Source organism: Podarcis liolepis (genome assembly GCF_965112155.1).
Source record: "Podarcis liolepis genome assembly, chromosome: 3".
Taxonomy (NCBI): Eukaryota; Metazoa; Chordata; class Lepidosauria; order Squamata; family Lacertidae; genus Podarcis; species Podarcis liolepis.
This window is the reverse complement of record NC_139557.1, coordinates 30,671,378-30,693,834: the sequence shown is the minus strand read 5'-3', so window position 1 is coordinate 30,693,834 and position 22,457 is coordinate 30,671,378. Positions and strand designations below refer to the sequence as shown.

At 41.6% G+C, this 22,457-nt stretch overlaps 1 protein-coding gene across 2 annotated transcripts in view; it reads left to right on the top strand.

Moving 5' to 3' along the window:
* The window catches only part of MBOAT2 (membrane bound glycerophospholipid O-acyltransferase 2), a 75,279-nt gene extending 53,346 nt beyond the window's left edge, over nucleotides 1–21,933 (top strand). For both annotated transcript variants that reach the window (XM_083495626.1, XM_083495627.1), the window contains exons 8-14: nucleotides 9,184–9,376; nucleotides 11,695–11,798; nucleotides 14,020–14,084; nucleotides 14,448–14,580; nucleotides 16,670–16,821; nucleotides 17,758–20,139; nucleotides 20,273–21,933. In XM_083495626.1, the coding sequence (XP_083351752.1) occupies nucleotides 9,184–9,376; nucleotides 11,695–11,798; nucleotides 14,020–14,084; nucleotides 14,448–14,580; nucleotides 16,670–16,821; nucleotides 17,758–18,007 (897 nt within the window). In that variant the 3' untranslated portion in view covers nucleotides 18,008–20,139; nucleotides 20,273–21,933. The remainder of the gene's footprint in view (nucleotides 1–9,183; nucleotides 9,377–11,694; nucleotides 11,799–14,019; nucleotides 14,085–14,447; nucleotides 14,581–16,669; nucleotides 16,822–17,757; nucleotides 20,140–20,272) is intronic.
* The last annotated feature ends 524 nt before the right edge of the window (nucleotides 21,934–22,457 follow it).

Genomic DNA, 22,457 nt, shown 5'->3' with positions numbered 1-22,457 from the left:
GCCTTTTTACAAGCTATCATTTGTTGGTGCTCAAACTGGTGTCAACTGTCTGAAATTAATGTCTATCTTCGTAAGTTTCTTTTTCTTATAGCTATTAGCTACCCTCCCATGTTCTTGTGGAACACATCCCCTTTGCTTATGGCTTCTTAGTAATATTTTTAGCTATTTAACCCCTTGTTAATTGCCTCAGTGTGTGTGTAACTCCTTGTGCAGCAGTCCCAAATGCCACAAGCTTTGCTGAACTAATTATATTTTGTGAAGCTGCCAAGCAAGCATCAAAATGAGCTCCACTCCAAACAGGTGTCTTAAAATAAAGTTTTAACCACCTAGGATCCTCTTAAACATCCACTGAGATTAGCTGCTGTCTTTCCCAGTGGGACATTGAATCTTAGGCATCAGATACAGAGTTAACACATAAAGTAATAATTTCTAAAATGCTTTCCAGCGCTCAGAATGTTTCATAATTTTGTGGCTGCCCACTTATGTGGAGTTCATGTAGTGGAGAGTGATATGGTACAGTGGTGCCTCGCAAGATGAAATTAATTCGTTCCGCAATTCTCTTCGTCTTGCGGTTTTTTCGTCTTGCGATGCACGGTTTCCCATAGGAATGCATTGAAAATCAATTAATGCGTTCCTAGGGAAACCGCCTTCAGACCAGGTCCGGGGACAGTCTGTCCCCGGACCTCTTCTGAAGGCTGGGGGGGGGGGACAAGGGCTTTTCTTCCCACCCCCAGCATTTTAAAAACCCCCGGGACAGCGGAGGACTTCTCCGCTGTCCGGGCGATCTTAAAATGCTGGCGGGCGGCATTTTAAAATCGCCCCGGGACAGCGGAGGACTCCTCCGCTGTCTGGGGCGATTTAAAAGCCCCTGGGAAGGCAGGCAGGGGGGACAAAGACTTTCGCCCCCCCCCCCGCCCGCCTTCAGAAGGTGTCCCCCCCCACCCTGCTTCGGGGCAGCGTTCCGAAGCGGGGTGGCTGGGGCAGGTGTTCCTGCCCCCCGCCCGGCTTCGCAGCACCGCTCCGAAGCTCGGCGGTGGGGGCAGGTGTTCCCTCCCCCCCACCCTGCTTCGGGGCAGCGTTCCGAAGCGGGGTGGCTGGGGCAGGTGTTCCTGCCCCCCGCCCGGCTTCGCAGCACCGCTCCGAAGCTCGGCGGTGGGGGCAGGTGTTCCCTCCCCCCCACCCTGCTTCGGGGCAGCGTTCCGAAGCGGGGTGGCTGGGGCAGGTGTTCCTGCCCCCCGCCCGGCTTCGCAGCACCGCTCCGAAGCTCGGCGGTGGGGGCAGGTGTTCCCTCCCCCCCACCCTGCTTCGGGGCAGCGTTCCGAAGCGGGGTGGCTGGGGCAGGTGTTCCTGCCCCCCGCCCGGCTTCGCAGCACCGCTCCGAAGCTCGCGGTGGGGGCAGGTGTTCCCTCCCCCCCCACACTGCTTCGGGGCAGCGTTCCGAAGCGGGGTGGCTGGGGCAGGTGTTCCTGCCCCCCCGCCCGGCTTCGCAGCACCGCTCCGAAGCTCGGCGGTGGGGGCAGGTGTTCCCTCCCCCCCACCCTGCTTCGGGGCAGCGTTCCGAAGCGGGGTGGCTGGGGCAGGTGTTCCTGCCCCCCGCCCGGCTTCGCAGCACCGCTCCGAAGCTCGGCGGTGGGGGCAGGTGTAACCGGGACCTCTTTTGAAGCAAGCGGCTGCGGAGAGAAGCGATCTCCCTGCAGCCGCTTGCTTCAAAAGCTTTTGAAGCAAGCGGCTGCAGGGAGATCGCTTCTCTCCGCAGCCGCTTGCTTCAAAAGAGGTCCCGGACCAAACTTAAGGCTTTTGCAGACGATTTGGTTTTGACATTACAGGAGCCAGAAACCAGTACAAAAAGAGCTCTAGAATTAATTTCTGAGTTTGGTCGGGTGGCGGGATTTAAGTTGAACAAACAAAAAACTAAGGTTTTAGCAAAAAATCTGACATCGTCAGAAATAGATGGGTTTCAGAAGGAAACAGAATTAAATGTGGTTACAAAAGTGAAATACCTGGGGGTTAACTTGACTGGGAGAAATCTGAATTTATTTAAGGATAATTATGAAAAATGCTGGTCAGAAATTAAAAAGGATTTGGAAGTTTGGTCAAGATTGAAACTTACCTTGTCAGGAAGAATTGCTGCAGTTAAAATGAATGTTTTGCCAAGAATGCTGTTTTTGTTTCAAACCCTTCAGATTGTGGACAGGGTGGAATGCTTTGGAAAGTGGCAGAGAGACATTACGAAGTTTGTCTGGCAGGGCAAAAAGCCCCGAATAAAATTTAAGATTTTAACAGATGCAAAAGAAAGAGGGGGGTTTGCCCTGCCGGATTTAAGACTGTATTATGAAGCTGCGTCTCTCTGCTGGATGAAAGACTGGTTCTTGTTAGAAAACACTGATGTCCTAGATCTGGAAGGGTTTAGTAATGCTTTTGGGTGGCACGCATACCTTTGGTATGACAAGGCAAAGTCTCATAAACTGTTTAAAAACCATATTGTCAGGAAAGCTCTACTCATTGTCTGGACTAAATACAAGGACTTATTTGAAAGTAAGACCCCGAGGTGGTTATCACCGGTTGAGGCTAAGGCTATAAAACTACGTAACATGGAGAGTGGCTGGTTGAAATATTGCGAGATAATTGAAAGAGATGGTGAGAACTGGAGGTTGCAGAGTTTTGAAAAATTGAAAGGAAAGGTGCGAGACTGGTTTCACTATGCCCAAATCTTAGAGACTTTTAAAAAAGATAAAAGAATTGGTTTCCAGGTGGAAAAATCAAAATTAGAAACAGAATTACTTGAACCTAAGACGAAAGTGCTTTCAAGAATGTATAATCTGCTGCTTAAGTGGAATACCCAAGATGAGATTGTCAAATCAGCAATGATAAAATGGGCACAGGACATAGGGTACAACATTATGTCTGAAGACTGGGAAAGGTTGTGGACCACCAGTATGAAATTTACGGCATGTAGTGCCTTAAAGGAAAACATTATGAAAATGGTATACAGGTGGTACATGACCCCAGTCAAACTTGCAAAGATATATCATCTGTCTGACAATAAATGTTGGAAATGTAAGGAGGTTGAAGGAACTTTCTTTCACCTCTGGTGGACATGCCCGAGGGTGAAGGCTTTTTGGGAAATGATTTATAACGAATTGAAAAAGGTGTTGAAATACACCTTTTACAAGAAACCAGAGGCCTTCCTCCTGGGCATTGTGGGCCAGAGAGTGCCAAAGAAAGATAGAACTTTCTTTTTATATGCAACCACAGCAGCAAGAATCCTTATAGCTAAATACTGGAAGGCACAGGAGCTACCCACGCTGGAAGAATGGCATTCGCAGCTGATTGACTACATGGAACTGGCTGAAATGACGGGCAGAATTCGAGATCTGGGAGAAGAGGCAGTGGAAGAGGACTGGAAAAAATTTAAGGACTATTTACAAAAACATTATAAGTTATATGAATGTTGACAATTTGCTAAGTACTTTGGAAAAATATGCCTCAGTATTGAAATTGGTAAATGAGAGAATTTAAGTTTAAGACTTAGAAATGTATAAATTATGGATAATATAACTAAATGAAAACACAAAAACAACTGAAATAAGGTATTAATTTGCTGTTTATTTTATTGTAAAGAAAGCAGGGGATGGGGGATGTGGGGAAGTCTGGTTGATTATGAAAATTGATTTGGAAAAGTGAATCTTTTTTCTCTCTTTTTTTTCTTCTTTCTTATTTCTTTGTATAATTCTTTTTCTTTTCTGTAAAAACTGCTTTTGTAGTGTTAACGATGTTGTATTTTTACCCTGGAAAAAAGCAAATAAAAAAACTATTATAAAAAAAAAAAAAAAAAACAAAACAAAAAAGAGAGACCAGCATCTTATAGATAAAAACAGTAAACGAAGGAAGGTCAGTTGCTCATGTTCAAACGTGTTGAATATGTAACTGGAATGGATCTTTGACAATCATAAAAACTTAACAGCACACACAAAATGGCCCAGTGCAAACTCGTGTAACATACAATAAGACAGAAAACAAATAGTCTTATACATATGCAATAATTACCCATTTGCAGGACATTGCAGAATCATCAGACATTCTTGTAATGAATATAATTGATGGATAGCCAGGAAAGAGCTGTTTTGATTAGTTGTTCCTAGTGAGCAGGGCCAGCCCACTCATGAGGCAAGGGGAGGCGAGTGCCTCAGGTGGCAGGATCCACAGGGGCTGCAGATCCCGATGTTGATCTTTATTTCTCCCTTGTTCCTGATGTAGATCTTCACTCGCCCCTTCTTGCATGGCGGGGAGAGGGGGACACTATTTTGGGGTCTGCCTCAGGAGTTAAAATGTTTTGGGCTGGTCCTGATACTGAGTATATACCCGTAACATAGTTTTTATTCCTTTTCCTCTTTAAACTGTTTAACATGGTTGCGTTGAGATACATCTTTGTTTACGTTAGGGCATATGACATGCAACAATTAAATAAATCTAAAACGACAGTGAACACTCAGATAAACATTTCTAGGATATAGTAATTTTAATAGGATTGCTTTATTGTGTATTTAGTTATGGATGTTTACATATATTAATGTCGGTGCAACTAGTTTTATTCTTTCTAAACTTGCATAGAAGCTTATTTCGGTATATAAATAAAAACATAATATCAAGTCTATTTTAGAAAGTTTCTGCTCTAAAAGGTACTGAATAAACCACCCACATATTTTGAAAACATTGATAATTCATATTTCATTTGCAAAGGAGTGTCACTTTGCTCACCCAATGAAATCTCTTTTAGAACATTTTTAATTGCCTATAGAAAACTCAAACAAACTGATGACTTAAAAACATCTCTTAAAAGCACTTTTGAATATCACTAATGCAAATTTTGAAATGTGTAAAAAAACTCATTTTAAGGATTGACTTTAAGATAAAAAATATATATGTGAAAAATGATAAATATGTCAGAGTTGGCCCCCACTTTAAAATGGGTTAAATGAACAAAAAGCCGTATTGAATACAAACCTACTCCAATTTTCAGATGATTTCATATGAGCTCAGAATTGTGTAACACATGAATTAAGGAACAAGTGCTGTTAAAGAAACGAGGACAAATCTAAGTAATAATTTAGCTCTCTGAGGCAGTGTACCTAAGTTTACTTTCATCAGCAAGTGTTTGATTCCAGTTCTAGGAATTTTTCTATATGTAGTTTAAAGATCTGTTGATAGATTTGGCAGTTATTTTCTAGTTTTGATAAATAGTAATAGCTCAGATTGTTACGATTAGTTAAGACTGGCTATTCTGAGAAAACAGCATTAAGGATTTCTGTACGTAGCAAAATATATTGACTTATTTGAGGTCTCCTTTTGGCTAAACATCTTTCAGATCTAAAGTATAATCTCTCTCTCTCTCTCTCTCTCCTCCCCCCACATGTGTGTGTAAATTCTGTTTCAAATAGATATAAAATTCTGATAGTTTAGACTCTTGTATTTCACATGACCTTAAAGTATCAGATATGAAAATTAAAAGTCATAATGGATTGACATTTTGGAGGGAGCACAAGTCTTGTGACTTGAGTGACTGAATTTTCTTTTGGATGGTTTCCTGGCCAAGTTATTTCTTGTCACTGTTGTTTACTTCTTAGATCCATTACAGCAATGTAATATTTTGCTGTAGGCCCTTCCTTGCTTTCCCTGAAGGAGGAAGTTAGGGGTATTTATTTACAGGCTCATAACATGCATAAAGATTTTGGGATCGGGATAACACAGATTGAAAACAATTTGGAAAAACTTCATTTATCATGACTTGGGGAAAACGGCTTCTGTATCCATTGTCTTCATCCCTAAAATACTGTTCTTATTCATAACGCTATCCTTGAAAATAGAAAGCTCTAAACTCATTGAAATACAGAAAAGGATCATGAAATTCATGAGCTCCAAATAAACCTAGTAGAGCATCTAATGAAAATCTATATCACAGGATAAACAATGGAAGACTGGGGGTACCCAATAAAATAAGATACAATCAATCTTCAGAACTGTGATAGATTCTGAAGTGGTTTGAAGATAATGATAATACACTATGAAAGATTGAACAGGAATTTCATAAGAAACAACTATGGTTTAAACCAAAGAATAAACATGATTGCACTTTTGCCTTGTTTGCAGAAGTTAACTCCAGAAATTACCCTCATTATTAAAAAGTGAATGTAGCAAACTAATATAATAGACTGTTGATCTCTCTGTCTGGAAAAATCTATAGACAGAATTCAACATAGCGCTAAGTGAGTTATGCACAATGGGAATGAGGTCCACTCATGTAGTAGGACTTCCCTCCTCTCCAGTGGCGTAGCGTGGGTTGTCAGCACCCGGGGCAAGGCAAGTAATTTGTGCCCCATAACCCGTGGATTTGCGCCACCTAACCCTAACCCCCAGATGTTGTGCCCAGTGCGGCCGGGCCCCCCTGCACCCCCCACGCTACACCATTGCTCCTCTCCCCCACTCAATCCTGTTCTGCACCCTTTTTGAGAAGTTCTTATTACAAACTGATATAAGGTAAAGGTACCCCTGCCTGTACGGGCCAGTCGTGACCGACTCTGGGGTTGCGTGCCCAAACTGATATAAAAGAAAGCAATTTTTTAAAAAACTGCTTAATTCTCTCCCAGATGCAAGCACTATATAAGAGAAAATGGGAACGGAACGTAATGAAATCCAGCACTACAGTGTCAGAAGTAGTATGGGGTTGGGTGTTTAAAAAAACACCCCAATAACATTATTGAATGTTAATCTGAAATGAAATTTATTTAAGGCAACACTTCAATGTTATCGCCTACTTATGGGCTGAGAGTAAAATACACAGGCAAATACTACTACTACTACTGGAGATGTAAAAGCTAAGGCAGATTCTGCGCACATTTTCTGAAACTGCATAAAACCCTTTATTGCGTTTTGCATATAATACAGGAAATGACAGAATACCCCTCTTTTACCAGCACAACACTGCATTTTTATACATAGCACTAATGCTTTAGAAGCTCTACTTCTTTTAAAATGACTCCTGCACTTCAGTAGCATGCCTCTACAAACCTGTTCACAGCAGGTTTTATTCTTAGAACGGTGTAATTTTCACTTTTCAAGTCTTGGTACGAGATCAGATTAGATGGCATTGAATAGCAAGTTTTGGTTACTCCTTTCTCTCTTTTTACTTGATTCCTAATATACTAATCTTCTTAGATTACATGCAGCTCGACTGTTTAGTATACAATTGTTATTGCGTGCTGAATTTTCCTCTTAACGCCCCCCCCCTTTGGCTTCATTGTGTGAGACGGCATTAGTCTCATAAACTTGGATCCCCTTCAGATATTTATTTGCCTATTTACCATGTATTAACAACAACAACAAAAAAAAAAACAAACAAAAAAAAAACAAACAAAAAAAACCCAAACCCCCCAAAACCAGGCACATTTGTATATGCCTTGGTAGGGAGAGAACTTTTCAAAAATATTGGCACTATATTTTAAGATACCCTGACACTTGAAAACCAGCTTGCGAGGAAGAACTGAATCTGTTTCATGGGGATGGTATGTACATGTGGGCAATCTAGTCCAATTTTGTCCAGTTCGTGCCCTGAGGCATCATCCTGCTTGGACAAGCCAAGATATGCCTAACACATGAATGCTCCCTCTGCCAACTCTGTCCTACCATGATGAAAGAGCAGGAACAAATATTAAAAAACCTGCTTCTTTAGTTGTAGCTCCGCAACTGTTCTGATTTGCTTGTGTCTGGATATTTATATCCTGCTCTTCTTCTGTGCGGACGCGGGTGGTGCTGTGGTCTAAACCACTGTGCCTAGGGCTTGCCGATCGGAAGGTCGGCAGTTCAAATCCCCGCGATGGGGTGAGCTCCCGTTGTTCGGTCCCAGCTCCTGCCAACCTAACAGTTTGAAAGCACGCCAAAAAGTGCAAGTAGATAAATAGGTACCGCTCTGACGGGAAGGTAAACAGCGTTTCCGTGTGCGGCTCTGTTTTCGCCAGAAGCGGCTTAGTCATGCTGGCCACATGACCTGGAAAAACTGTCTGCGGACAAACGTCGGCTCCCTTGCCAGTAAAGCGAGATGAGCGCCGCAACCCCAGAGTCGTTCGCGACTGGACTTAACAGTCAGGGGTCCTTTACCTTCACTTCTTCTGTGCAGAAGGTAACTAGAGCAGCTAGCAAAATGGAAACAACAAACAATAGCAACACATGCAATCCCGAGTAAAATATCAGAAATATGGGGAAGGGATGTAGCTCAGTGGTCAAGTGGGTGCTTTTATGAGCAGGAGATCCCAGGTTTGGTCCTTTGCATCTCTCAGGAAGGGATGGCAATGCCCTCTGCCTGAAATCCCGGGTAGGTGATACTGTGCTAGATGGAGCAATGGTTTGACTGGGTGTTAACGCGGCTCCTTTTGAGAGCTATGCAGTAGCACAACTTTTAAAAGGGCCAAAACCCCACTGAATGAATAAGTGTCACATTCCAATCTCATAACATCACTAAGTTAAAACTGGGCACGTGGGGAAAGCATCCCAGTACACAGACCATCCAATCTCAGTTGCGGATTTGCGCTTCTCTGCAAGAAAATTTGTTGCTTCCATAAATTCTGAAGAGGCTAAGTGCCTACAATTGAAGAGTTGGTTCACTCCAGTAAGCCTCAAGCAGGGGTGCCAACTTGAATAAAATACTGGGGTGGGGGGCGGCCAGGTAAGCCCCGTCCTGCATGATCAATCACGTGACATGGCACACGCACACCATTTGAATGGCAACTGGGGCGGGCATCCCCCTCAAATATTTTATTGGGGGAGGCAAAAGAACCTCGGCCTCCAGGAGTTGGCTCCTAAAGTCTGGAGCATTTAGATGAAAAGCAACCTTACTATGTATATGGTTCAGTCCACGGCTGGTTGATAGCATCTCTAACAAGGAAGCGCTCATTACCTGTTGGAAGTGTTCTCCCAAGGGATCCCAGTTTCTACTAGGAAGTAAGTCAGGCCATGTTTAGGCTCTAATGTTTGTTTTTATTCTTTCGGGCAAGCAAAGACAATACTGTAAGAGTTTAGTCGACCCTTCCCCCCGCCAAAAAGATAAGGCACCTTCTATACTGTAAGATGGCATCGCTTGTAAGTTTTGTTTTTGAAAGATGCTCACAAAGTTTTACATCTTGCATGTTTCAGACAGCTGTGGCGCAGAAACTCATAGTGTGCGGACTATCCTTGTTGTTTCATATGACTGTTAGCAAAACTTTGCCTGTAGAGTACAACATCGATGAACATTTCCAAGCAACAGCTTCGCTGCCTACAAGGGTTATCTACTTGTACCTGTCTCTTATGGCTGCCAGACCTAAATACTACTTTGCGTGGACGCTGGGTAAGTAGACATTTTTTAAAAAAGAATGTTCTTACGCCAAGCTGTGTCATGTTGTATAGTTTGCAGAACATATTTGAGACACTGCCCTCCTGTGGATGGTGAAAGAACTATGGATCCTTTTGCAAGGCAGTAGGAGGACCTTATTTAACAATATTTCTGTAGTGCTTAGATTGAAATACAGTGGCACCTCGGGTTAAGAACTTAATTCATTCCGGAGGTCCGTTCTTAACCTGAAACTGTTCTTTACCTGAAGCACCACTTTAGCTCATGGGGCCTCCCGCTGCCCCTGCACCGCCGGAACACAATTTCTGTTCTCATCCTGAAGCAAAGTTTTTAACCCGAGGTACTATTTCTAGGTTAGCGGAGTCAGTAACCTGAAGCGTATGTAACCCGAGGTACCACTGTAAATCTGAAAGAGGTTTAGAAAAGTAAAAATAATAAATAAAAAGGCATTAATATATAAAACTGGGCTTTCATAAGAAGCAATAAATGAAATTATTTGCTAGCCGTTAGCAATTTATTTCAACTGGATTGCAGCTTAAAAATGTTGCATGTCAGCTATAAAGTTGGGGGGTAATGTAGGAAACATTATTTTAAAGACAGAGAGGAGTATGATTGCTTTGATTCTCTTAATTTATTATAACACATATTATGAGGATGTCTTTTGAGAACCAATGATTCTGTTCATTTGTGCTGAAATAGAGACAGCGGTTTCCTCTTCTGCTCCAGAAGTTAAATTATTTAACCCATTCATTTTAGGATTGCTTTTGCCAAGTGCAGTTCATTGTGAATGATCCCTAGGCTTTGTATGTGTATGTGTGCACCTGCGCCTGCATTTAAGCTTTAAATGCAAGCGACACAGACTGTGCTTTCTGCATTTCATTACCACTTACCCCCACTGTTCGCAGTAGCTTCCCCTCTACATCCACGTGGGTGTAATCCTGCCAGCTAAAAAAAGCCACTTTATGCATCCAGTGAAGTGTACTCTGCTCTCTTGTCCATAAAAGCTTAGGCTATAATAAATGTGTTAAGTCTTTAAGGTGCCATGAGACTCTGCGTTGTGTTTTACTTCACCCAAGCATTTTTCATCCTTAGAATAATTTACTTATTTTGGTACCTGCATTTCACAATAAATGGTCATTATCTTTATACAGCTCTTTTAAAAACAGGTGTGTGCATCTCTCTGTGTGTGTTGAAAGCAGTAATTAAAAGCAGTTGATTTCAAAACAGCAACATTCCCCCCCCCCCCAGATTAGCTGTACAGTGGTACCTCGGGTTAAGTACTTAATTCGTTCCGGAGGTCCGTTCTTAACCTGAAACTGTTCTTAACCTGAAGCACCACTTTAGCTAATGGGGCCTCCTGCTGCTGCTGTGCTGCCGGAGCACGATTTCTGTTCTCATCCTGAAGCAAAGTTCTTAACCCGAGGTACTATTTCTGGGTTAGTCTGTAACCTGAAGTGTATGTAACCCGAGGTACCACTGTACCTTCATATCAGCCAGCAAGGCAAGTTTTATGTTAACTTTGCATTTAGTCATTTAGAATATAGCAATAGATTATCTGTAATTCTGAAGGAAAAGTTTTATTTATGCTAATGAGGGAGGACAAGAGAGTCTTATTTGCTTTTGATAGTGATGTATATTATGACAAGAGAGCCAGTCGGGGTCAGAAGCATCACAAAGTTTTATAGCTGCGATTTATGGCAAATAGTATTGTTAAGGGAGCTGTTGTCACTACAGTTGTAGAAAGTATACCACATTTCTGGTTGCAGAAGATGTCAAGTGACACATTTTTCTTTCCTTTAGGTGTTTGTATTGAGGAATAGTTCATTTTTGTTTGGCTATTAAGGAAAAAGAAATAAGGAAGGTTTTCTCTCATTTCCATTGCATATGAAGCATATGATTAAGATTTTAGTGTGACTACAAAAGCACAATACACTTATAACATTAAATTATCACCAAAGCCCACATTATACCAAGAAGTCCATACTTTATTAGTTAGGCATGTGCATGAAATGAGAGCAGTAATGCAGTTTTCTCAGGCTTCAGACTGGCAGAGAATTTTTTTATTACATTTTCCCTTCTCATTTGACTGAAACTTCTTTTACTGCAACTTTGAAAAGTGTTTTAGATGTCTTGCATCATCTGTCTGGTCAAACCAGCCTCGTCGGGGACTTGGCTTTTCATTGAAAATTGTGACTGATGTTACGAAAGCTTCTAAGCAGACATTTCAAACTTAAAACGCGAAAGAAGCCGAAATGCAAATCTCATTTTATATGATTTTTAAGCTTCTTGCAAATTATTCCCTTCTTTCTTTGCAGCAGATGCAATTAATAATGCAGCTGGGTTTGGATTTAGAGGATATGATAAAAATGGACTCTCGCACTGGGATTCAATTTCAAATCTAAGAATTCTTCATATAGAGGTTGGTATATGGATCTTCTGAAAATGTTAATGGAAAATGTTGAAAGTTGGATTTGTATCGGGCCTTTTCTGGTATAACTTTAGTAATGAGATACATATAACGTGAGACGGGAATGGAAGAATTCCAGTTGCCACTAGTGCATTAAAACCAATTATGGAAACTAGCATTCAGGTTGCTAAAATGAGCAGCTTTGTCACATTCCTCCTGTTGGGTTACTAGCCATCTTGCTCCTGCTGTCTCCTTCTTATGTTCCATTTCCTCTACTGGAAATGAGGACGTGCATTCTCCCTTTATGAAAAGAGAAGAAGCTGAATCGCCTCCATGTGAAGAAAAGGTGCATTGCTTATGTAGAAGAAGTCTTTCCATTCTACGTAGTAGATGGTGCCGGTCCACTGCTTTGAATGGAGCACATCAAAGAGAAGGAAGCAAGTGATGGAACTTCTGCCACTTTTTAGGTGCCCGTGTATAGTGAAAAGTTCAGCCCCGGCCAACATTTCCAGGTTTTCAATTTAGAATCCTCATTTCTTCACTTACAGAATTCTGTTTCTTGAACAGAATTTTGTTGTAGAGAGTCAGGGCTGAAAGAAGAGAATTTTTTTAATTTTGGGGGGCCAGCTATACTCGTTTGGCTCCCTCTGAAATGGCAGGACCCCGAGCCACTTTCTTGAGTTAAGCTCTTGGAGGATAACAGTTGCTGCAGTATTCAGCAGTTTCTAACCTCAGACAAAAGTGACATAAGGAATATCCACTGCTGATCATGCCTAAATTGTGTGTGTGTGTGTGTGTGTGTGTGTGTGTGACACTTACAAAACTCTTTTAAACTCTTGTTTGTCCAGTGGCACTATAAGAGAGGCATAGCCTAAATATACTTAGACCAAACCTTGAGACAAACCCTTCCACATCCTTCAGCACTTGCTATAGGGGTGTCTGTGTTTGTTGAGAAAGGGGAAGCGGCACACTTGGCAATCCATCCCCACTGTGAGTCATGAAATGCTCCTGGTATAATGAGCACACCTTCAACAGTGTAGCCTCTTCATCTCTGTTTGCATATGGTGCAGCCAGTCATAGAATCATAGAATCATAGAGTTGGAATAGTCCACAAGGGCCATCGAGTCCAACCCCCTGCCAAGCAGGAAACACCATCAGAGCACTCCTGACATATGGTTGTCAAGCCTCTGCTTAAAGACCTCCAAAGTAGGAGACTCCACCACACTCCTTGGCAGCAAATTCCACTGTCGAACAGCTCTTACTGTCAGGAAGTTCTTCCTAATGTTTAGGTGGAATCTTCTTTCTTGTAGTTTGGATCCATTGTTCCGTGTCCGCTTCTCTGGAGCAGCAGAAAACAACCTTTCTCCCTCCTCTATGTGACATCCTTTTATATATTTGAACATGGCTATCATATCACCCCTTAACCTCCTCTTCTCCAGGCTAAACATGCCCAGCTCCCTTAGCCGTTCCTCATAAGGCATCGTTTCCAGGCCTTTGACCATTAAGTCGGTGAGAACCCAGTTGGTGTAGCATGCGACACATCTAGGTGATTGTCAGCCACAACATTTCGAAACGCAGCCAAGATGGCTCAAAGTAGATTATACTTTTGTCCCCACCCCTGAAATAAACCTTTTTCATTTGCCCATCAGTACATATTGCATAATACATACCTCCTCCTCCTCCTCCTTCTTCTGCAATCACTCGTAGCTGAGTAAGGTTGTAACTAATACATATCAATACTTCATAAGGGACGCGGGTGGCACTGTGGTCTACACCACTGAGCCTCTTGGGCTTGCCAATCAGAAGGTCAGCAGTTCGAATCTCCACAACGGGATGAGCTCCCGTTGCTCTGTCCCAGCTCCTGCCCACATAGCAGTTCGAAAGCATGCCAGTGCAAGTAGATAAATAGGTACTGCTGCGGCAGGAAGGTGAACTGTGTTTCCATGCACTCTGGTTTCCGTCACAGTGTCCCATTGCACCAGAAGCGGTTTAGTCATGCTGGCCACATGACCTGGAAAGCTGTCTGTGGACAAACACTGGCTCCCTTGGCCTGAAAGCAAGATGAGTGCTGCAACCCCATAATCGCCTTTGACTGGACTTAACCATCCAGGGATTCTTTACCTTTTTACTTTACCTTATTTCATAATAATATGATCTCTTTTAAACCCTAAGTAATGACATAATGATTACCTCTGCTTTACAGAAATACAATAACGGTGTGTTAATTTTACAGTTCTCAACAAGTTTCAAGATGTTTCTTGATAACTGGAATATCCAGACAGCTCTTTGGTTGAAAAGGTACTATCTGTTATCTATTTTTCTTTTCTTACAAGCCTGTTGTAAAAAGAGTCATGTTATGCCATTCCTAAGATGCCAAAAGCACCAGACACATTGTTTACTGGCCTTGGCAAATGCAGGAGAAAATGGGTGGCCTTTGACTAAAACCTTGTCTCCTAAGATAAGCGGTCATTTTATCAGATGATTTGTGTGTTCATTGGGGGCTGGGACTCAGTGAACAGAGTCCCTTCTAAGTTTGAAACTGCCAATGATAAATACATTAAGTTATTTCTGCTAGGCTTTTTCTTTTTTCTTTTTTTTCTTTTTTTGCTGAGCTTCGGTTCCTCCTGTTCTTAATAAATGTATTTTTCCTTGGATTTTTAGAGTATGTTATGAACGGGCCTCCTTCAGTCCAACAATACAAACCTTTATCTTGTCAGCCATTTGGCATGGGGTATATCCAGGATATTATTTAACATTCTTAACAGGAGTACTAATGACAATGGCAGCACGAACTGTAAGTACCGCTGCCTCTCTGCTCTTGCCAAAGAACTGTGCGGATTCAATGCGGCTCTTAACGTTTACATTCAAAACCTTAAATTTGTAGGAGGGAGGAAAATATCTGCTTTTTTTTAAAAAAAAGGCATTTTGTAGTCCACTTGCATATTTTTGACTGAATTAACCAACCAAAGCACCAGTGTCTGAGTAATATAAGTGAATAATTGTGTGGTGCTTCTTCAAACTTGAAGTGGCAGAACATGGAAATTATTACTTTGTTTCCATCATTGTAGAGGAAAAGCATCAATGAATATGACTAATTCAGGGTGACCTTGAGCCTCTTTGGTGGTTGCCAAATGGTTGCCTCACCTTGTTTAATGGTAGAACAGTCACTGGGAGTAATGTTTGGAACAATTTATTTGACAAAGGTCAGCTAGAATGTATGTCTTTATCAGCAACTGCGCATGACATTGATGCATTTAATGCATTCAACATCTAGTCCGGTGTTTCCCAACCTTGGGCCTCCAGCTGTTTTTGAACTACAATTCCCATCATCCCTGACCACTGGTCTTGCTAGCTAGGGATGATGGGAGTTGTAGTCCAAAAACAGCTGGAGGCCCAAGGTTGGGAAACATTGAGTCAACCCCTCTGCTGGGAGATGGTGGTAATCAGGATTGGAACCCTGGCAGACAGGAAAGGGACATTTAACCCTTTCTGTTTGATGTATGACAGTATTTTAATATTTTTTTGGAAGCCGCCCAGAGTGGCTAGGGAAGCGCAGCCAGATGGGTGGGGTATAAATAATAAATTATTATTATTATTATTATTATTATTATTATTCTCCCCACAAACTGTGACCCCAAGCTACTGCTTCTCCATGAAGAGAACACATTTAAAATAACATCCAGTGGGCAGTCTTGTCAGGATTGGTTTTGGGGATATAATTAGTCCTGAAAGGACTAGGGAATAGGAGCTTTGGGAAACTGGCAATAAAACTACCAGAGGGTTGCCAAGTCATAAGCAATCACAGTGGGTCACTTAATAAGAACAGCTCTTCCATAAATTAAAAACATCCAGAGTCAAAGCCAGAGAGGCCTGTGTAAAGCTGGGAGCATAGTGCAGGAAGATGGGAAACTGAGGAGTTGGTAGGTGAAGAAATTTGAATGTCTGTTCCCAGCAAGAGACAGTAACAAGCAGACAAATGCACTGTTTTTATCTATTCCAGAAAGAGGCCAAGAACTGATCTGGAAATTTATTACAGCCAGCTAGGGGTGGGGTGGTGGCACTCACCTGACGTCTGGCCACCCATGTCACTTACTGCATATTGGGATCGAGGGGAGGAGGGGTGAGGTCAGTGCTGTGAAACACGTCTGCAGCAGTGCTGGATTGACTCCACTGGTGCATTTGCATGGCCACGCCCTCTGCTTTCATCCTCTCCATCCTCGCATGCTGGTTGACTGGAGGTCAAGCGAGCACCGCCGTCCCACCCTGCTATTGGCGGCTAGAGCAGAAAACCTAGAAGATTCTTGGTTTGCGGGTCACTTCGCAGCCATTCGTCACATCTTATATGATTCAATCTTAATAAAAATTGAAGGATTTTACTAGAATGCAAACAATAATATTAGAAAATGGGAAGACGACAAAGTCAATGTAATGTCATTTTAATACAGATACAGTGGTACCTTGGTTTGCAACCGTTTCGGATTACAACCATTTTGGATTACAACCATGTCAAACCCGGAAGTGCGTGTCCCCCCCTTTTTTTATTACAACCCCCCTTTTTTGGGGAGGCCCCATTGGTGAAAGCGTGCCTTGGGTTACAACCTGTTTTGGTTTTCAACCGGACCTTCGGAATGGATTATGGTTGTAAACAAAGGTACCACTGTATATATATTTTAATTTTAAAAAATCACCTGGCAGGGGCCACGCTACAACTCTCAATGTTATGAAAACACTTATTGGATCAATAGGTAATCAAGATCGACACTGTAGGCTTTCTGTATTTTGGCTGCATCTAGATGTAGTTTCTTGTAACTTCTGATGACTACCTATTCTGTGATGACAATCCTGGTTCTCCTACTAATTATTTCCCCTCTTTTTTGGTTTAGATTAGAAAGAACATTAGGCACTACTTTATTGACTCCCCAGCCATTAAATTATGTTATGATATCATGACATGGATGATGACTCAAGTAGCAATAAGTTACACAGTGGTCCCATTTGTACTTCTCTCCGTAAAACCATCATACCTGTTTTACAGGTGAGTTGACACTTTGAGTTTTAAAAAAAGATTTAAACGGCAAGTGGAATTATTCAGGGGTTCTCCCCCCCCCCCGAAAGCTGAACAAGTAGTAATCTAGTCTTCAACTCCATTTGCAGAGAATTTCATGTTATATTTGATTCTTGGTGGAGGGATTGGGCAGATGGGCGAGGGAAGCTTATGGAGTTAAAGTAGAAAATCTGAACCCAGGTGTGTTGAACAAGAAGCACCCAGTGGCCATCATCCACTTTTTTTTCGACAAGTTTCTTAAGAAGGTGATGGTCATCCAGGTACCATCACATGCTTGGAAGAATTATCTGGACCCATTCCAGTTGGATTTCAGGCCTGGGTATAGCACTCAAACTGCCTTGGCCGCCCTGTACCAGTGAGCTTTGTTGGAAGAGGGACAAAGGAACTGCAGTCTTGTTTGTTGCCCTCCAGCTCTCAGAAGCTTTCCATGCTGTTGACCATGGTACCCTCCTGCAGTGGCTCTGGGAGATGGGGGACACTGTGTCCACAGTGATTTCGCTGCTGCCTCAGAGGCTGATTTTGGAGAGTAGCAATGGAGGGATATTGCCGGGCACCTTAGGAGCTAACTTGCAGAGTTTCCCAAGGGTCCATCTTGTTCCCCAAGCTTTTTGACAGCTATATAGGACAGAACATTGGGGAAGTGTAATGAATTGATGGAGGTTCTGAGTGTGGGAGGTTCTCAATCCAGGAAGATGGGGGGCTGCCAGTTCTGGATGGGGTTGCATTCCCCTAGAAGGAACAGATGCTTAGCTTAGAATAATCCTTGATCCTTCTATGCTGCTTGAGGTCTTGGTGCTTAGTATAGCAGGCCTTCTGACAAGCAGGTCAGTGTTTATAGCTTTGTCACAAAACACTCCCGAGTTCAATTTGACTTAATATGGTTTCCTCCCCTTTTTATTTGCTTAGTTCCTGTTACTTCTGCCTCCACATAGCCTGCATTTTAGTACTGTTGATATCTCCATTGAAAAGAACTCAAAAAGGAAATAAAGAGCAAGAAAGCATCCAACCCTCTTGGTCCAAAAAGCAGGGTCAACGAGGAGGAGGAAGAGATGATGAAGAAGAGAAAAGCGTCATGGGACATAACAGTTACTCCACAGCAAATAGTTTCAATCAGAAAAGAGAAATCACCTGCAGAAATACAACACTGAAGCAATGATTAGGAGATGCTATGATGGATATATTTTATATTTCGAAACCCGTTTATCGCACCTTTTAAAAGGGGTTGTTGCATTTGTCTGGAAAAGATGGGTTAGTAAGGAAAGAATGCTATATATCCCTAGGGAATATTGAATACACTAGTAAGAATGGAAACAAAGCAAATTAACCTCTCCCGTGCCATGTTCCTGTGGATCACGCCTTATGTGAAAATAATACCATTATTTCAATGGGCACTCAGGACTTGCAGCATATGTCCATTGGGTCATAGGTGTGCCCCTTTGCTGAATGTATGTTGCGCATCTCAAGGCACTTATGGGGATGGTGGGTCATTGTGTCAATTCAGAGTAACAGAAGGAAGATATCTTTAACAAGCAAACACCTTGCCTTAAACCCTCTATCTACTGAAATAATGTTTCTAAGTGGTATTTTCATAATATGTGGGAAGCATAGTTCAAATATGGGGTTTTTTTGGGGGGGGAAACAGAGAAATGGAAGTAGAAAGTCAATTATAGCGTCTGATAAGAAGGAATTGCAATAAGCATCTCAGTATTTGGAGGGTTTTCTTAGTATATCAAATTCATGCAGTTCAGGACTGCAAACATTGCCAATGCAGAAGAGGTTCACTTGATCAACACTCATTATAAGAACTCTTGGCAAATTTCTTTTTAAAAATCAAAATTCACCCTTCTCAGGGTGAAATGCTCTAGTTTTATGGGTTCTTTTCTTTTTTGCTCTATCAGTATATATGAGTTTTGCAACTAGATACAAAATGGCAGCCATAATAAGACACTCACAGAGTTTCTGTTAAAGCCACAACTTTCCAGTAAAACTCATCCTTTTTTGTCATGTAGAAATAAGAGTGACCTTAAGATAAAGTCACTTGGAAATTTTTGTCAGAGATGTAAAAAAATAATTTAAAAAATAGTGTGAGAAAGTGCTTATGATATAAGTATAGCCAGATTATATTATGGTTATAATTCAGTTTATATTAAACAAAGAGTGAAATTGTTAAATAGGTATTGTCTAGCTCATCTTTGACATTATATATCCTGTAACACTGGAGAACCTGTGATTTAGGAAATCCCTAAACCAGGGTTTCATTCATGGAGGGTCATACTGTACTTTTTGATAAAATATTCCCAACTGTTCTGTTCTCTAACAATTTTATTTTGAAACTATATCAAAGGAGTTGATAAATATTAATCACTTTCTGGTGAACATTAACAACTGCTAAAGAATTGAAGTACTAAAGGGCTATAATTTTTATTTTTCTTCTTTTCATACCATTTTCTTCGTCTTTAGCAAACGGGAACCATTTTAACATTTAAAATGTAAAGGAAGTGCCACAGCAAAAGTAATGAAAATCAGAACTGAATTGTTTCTAAAACAATTTTATTTCCAATAATATTGTATCTCAGTAATGGGAACCTGTGGCCCTTCAGATCTTGTCGGACTACAACTCCCATCAGCTATTTGCTATGCTGGCTGGGACAGGTGATATATGCGGTCCTCTAGATGTTGTTGGACTCCCAAGTTCCTCATCCCTCCCCTAATACAGTATATAGCAGCTGACTGAATATTTTAAGTGAGCAGAGAAAGGTAAAATTAGCTCTTTGCTGTTAGGGATGTAGAAAACAAATGCATTTTCCACATGTAGAAATCTCAAAGCATCTTAATCCGCACAGATTCATGTTAAAATCAAGAGTAAGAAATAGGATATATTTCTTGTTTAGAGTGTTCCACTTCTTTTCATGGTCTGCCTCCATGATATCCCGGGATAGTTAGAGACAGTTGCATTCTGTCTAAGGAAACTGCAAACTAGCGCATGTTGTTGATCTCATTGTTAGAACGGAAACGCAGAATGGAATATGTATTTGAAGATCAGGGCTTTCACACTGACTTGTGTCATGGGAATGATTATTAGCGTTAGAATAAATAAACTTGTAATATCTTTAGAAATTGTGCTAACACACAGCATTATTCCATTATCATTGTACTAAAGAAATGCGTAGGGAGAAGTTGCAAGGGAAGAGTTTCATATATTGCTGATGGGAGTTCAACACAAGAGAGGTGGCTTTTTGTATTTCTGAGTGTGTGCACATACCACAGGATCTCTGTCAGGGGAGGTAGGTAGTAGATAGGTAGCCGTGTTGGTCTGCCATAGTCAAAATAAAAAATTCCTTCCAGTAGCACCTTAAAGACCAACTAAGTTAGTTCTTGGTATGAGCTTTCGTGTGCATGCACACTTCTTCAGGGGAGGTAGGGTAATCTTGTAACAGGAGGCTGGAAATTGTTCCCCCATCCCCAATATTGTCCATAGAATCATAGAATTGTCGAGTTGATGGGGACTCCAAAGGTCATCTAGTCCAATCCACTGTAACCCAGGGATCTCAAGTGGATCATACATGATGTGTGGCCATCCAACCTCTGCTTAAAAACCTCCAGGGAAGGAGAGTCCACCACCTCTGGTGGGAGTCTGTTCCACTGTCAAACAACTCTTGCTGTCGGAAAATTGTTCCTGATGTTTAGTCGGAATCTCCTTTCTTTTAACTTGAAGCCATTGGTTCAGGTCCTAGCCTCCAGAGTAGGAGAAATCAGGCTTGCTCCATCTTCCATGTGACAGCCCTTTAAATATTTGATATCTCCTCTCAATCTCCTCTTATCCAGGCTCAACATATGCCCAACACCCTCAACCGTTCTTCATAAGACTTGGTTTCCAGACCCTTGATCATCTTGGTTACCCTCCTATGCACACATTCCAGTTTGTCATTATCCTTCTTAAATTGTGGCACCCAGAACTGGGCACAGGTGTGGTCTGACCAAGGCAGAATTGAGTAGTACTATTACTTCCCTTGATCTGGACACTGTATTTCTGTTGGTACCGCCTAAAATATCATTAGCCTTTTTTTTTGCTGCTGCACCACACTGTTGACTCAAGTGGAATGCTTTATTTTTTCCCAACAAATGGTAGCCGTTTACTTAAATGGGGGGAAATAAAGGGATGTATTCTTAAAAGCAGTAGGAGTTGACCCACACCTTACTCTGGCTAACCTCAGACTTTGAGTTGGGGGCAAGTGTATTCACCAGCTGTGTCCAAAATGGCAGCCCATTCTTCCCTCCTAGTTTTCAGTGGGAACCCAGCTTAGTCCATCTTGCTTAGTCCATTCTGACTCCTGTTTCTATACATTAAGCTAAAGGTGAGTCTAGTTTAAAGGTTGGGGGTTAACCTAACTTTCCCACAAACACATACACATTGAGAAGCCAGCGTGGTGTAGTGGTTAGGGTGTTTGACTAGGACCTGGGAGAAAATTCGAATTCCCACTTAGCCATGAAGTTCATTCAGTGATCTTGGGCCAGTCACCCTCTCTTAGACTAACCTAACCTACCTCACAGAGTTGTTGTGATGATGATAATATGGAGAGGGGGAGAGCCATGTATGCCACTTTGAGCTACTTGGAGGAAAGGTGTGTTGTTGTTTTTTTAAAAAAAGCAGCATAAATAAATAAAGTAGGTAGCCTAATCCCGCCCATTGCAATAGCAGTGGCCTCAGTTGGAACTAGAATAGTGAATAGGCGCAGGATCAAAGGTTCTTCTATCCATATCTTACTCATCTGTCCACCTGCTTTTCCAAACCAACTCTGACTCCAAGGCCCTGAGGAGGAAGTGTGGAATGTATTCCACCCACACCAAGCCAAAAGTTGCACTGAGGATAGACGGAAGTGGGAAGGATTAATTCCTTAAAATCCACTTGTCTTCTCCACTGCCTATTAACATAATACTGTGATGCTATTTGGATTATTGCATGAATATTATAATTGCATAATTACATTGATAGACACTTGCAAATAATATATTTTTGACATCATACATTTGCAAACCTGAATATAAAGTTCTGTCCTGTGATGCAAAAAGAGAAAGGAAAAAGGTTTAGTGCTTACTAGAAGTAATCTTATTGAATGCAGTGGGATTCCAACATGCATTGAGTTGCACACTGAATCCACAATTGATTCTCTGCTTCGTTATATCTAGTCCTATACTAGATTGAAAATTCAGCTCAAGATAAGCAATTAATTGTATGACTAGTTCTTCCAACTGTAAACAAAATACATGCTTAGATGCACATGAATCAGGCTTCATTATAGCCACAGTTGGTTTAAACTAACAGTGCAAACTAACCGATACATATCTACTCAAAAGTAAGTCGTTGAGTTTAATGGATTATTCCCACATAGGCAGTAAAGGATTATAGCCTTATTCTCAATCAAAGTAATGAGATTAAAGTTAATCAGGACTTGTGGCTTACTTTGTTGCATTCATTTCGGTGAGAAACACTCTTTTCGCCCGCTGGATTGGAACCAGGAATTAGAAAAAACAACAACACCATTTGTCTAATTCTAAGTGAGTTGATATTTTCAAATAGTGATTTCAGCCAGAGGAGATCACTGCAA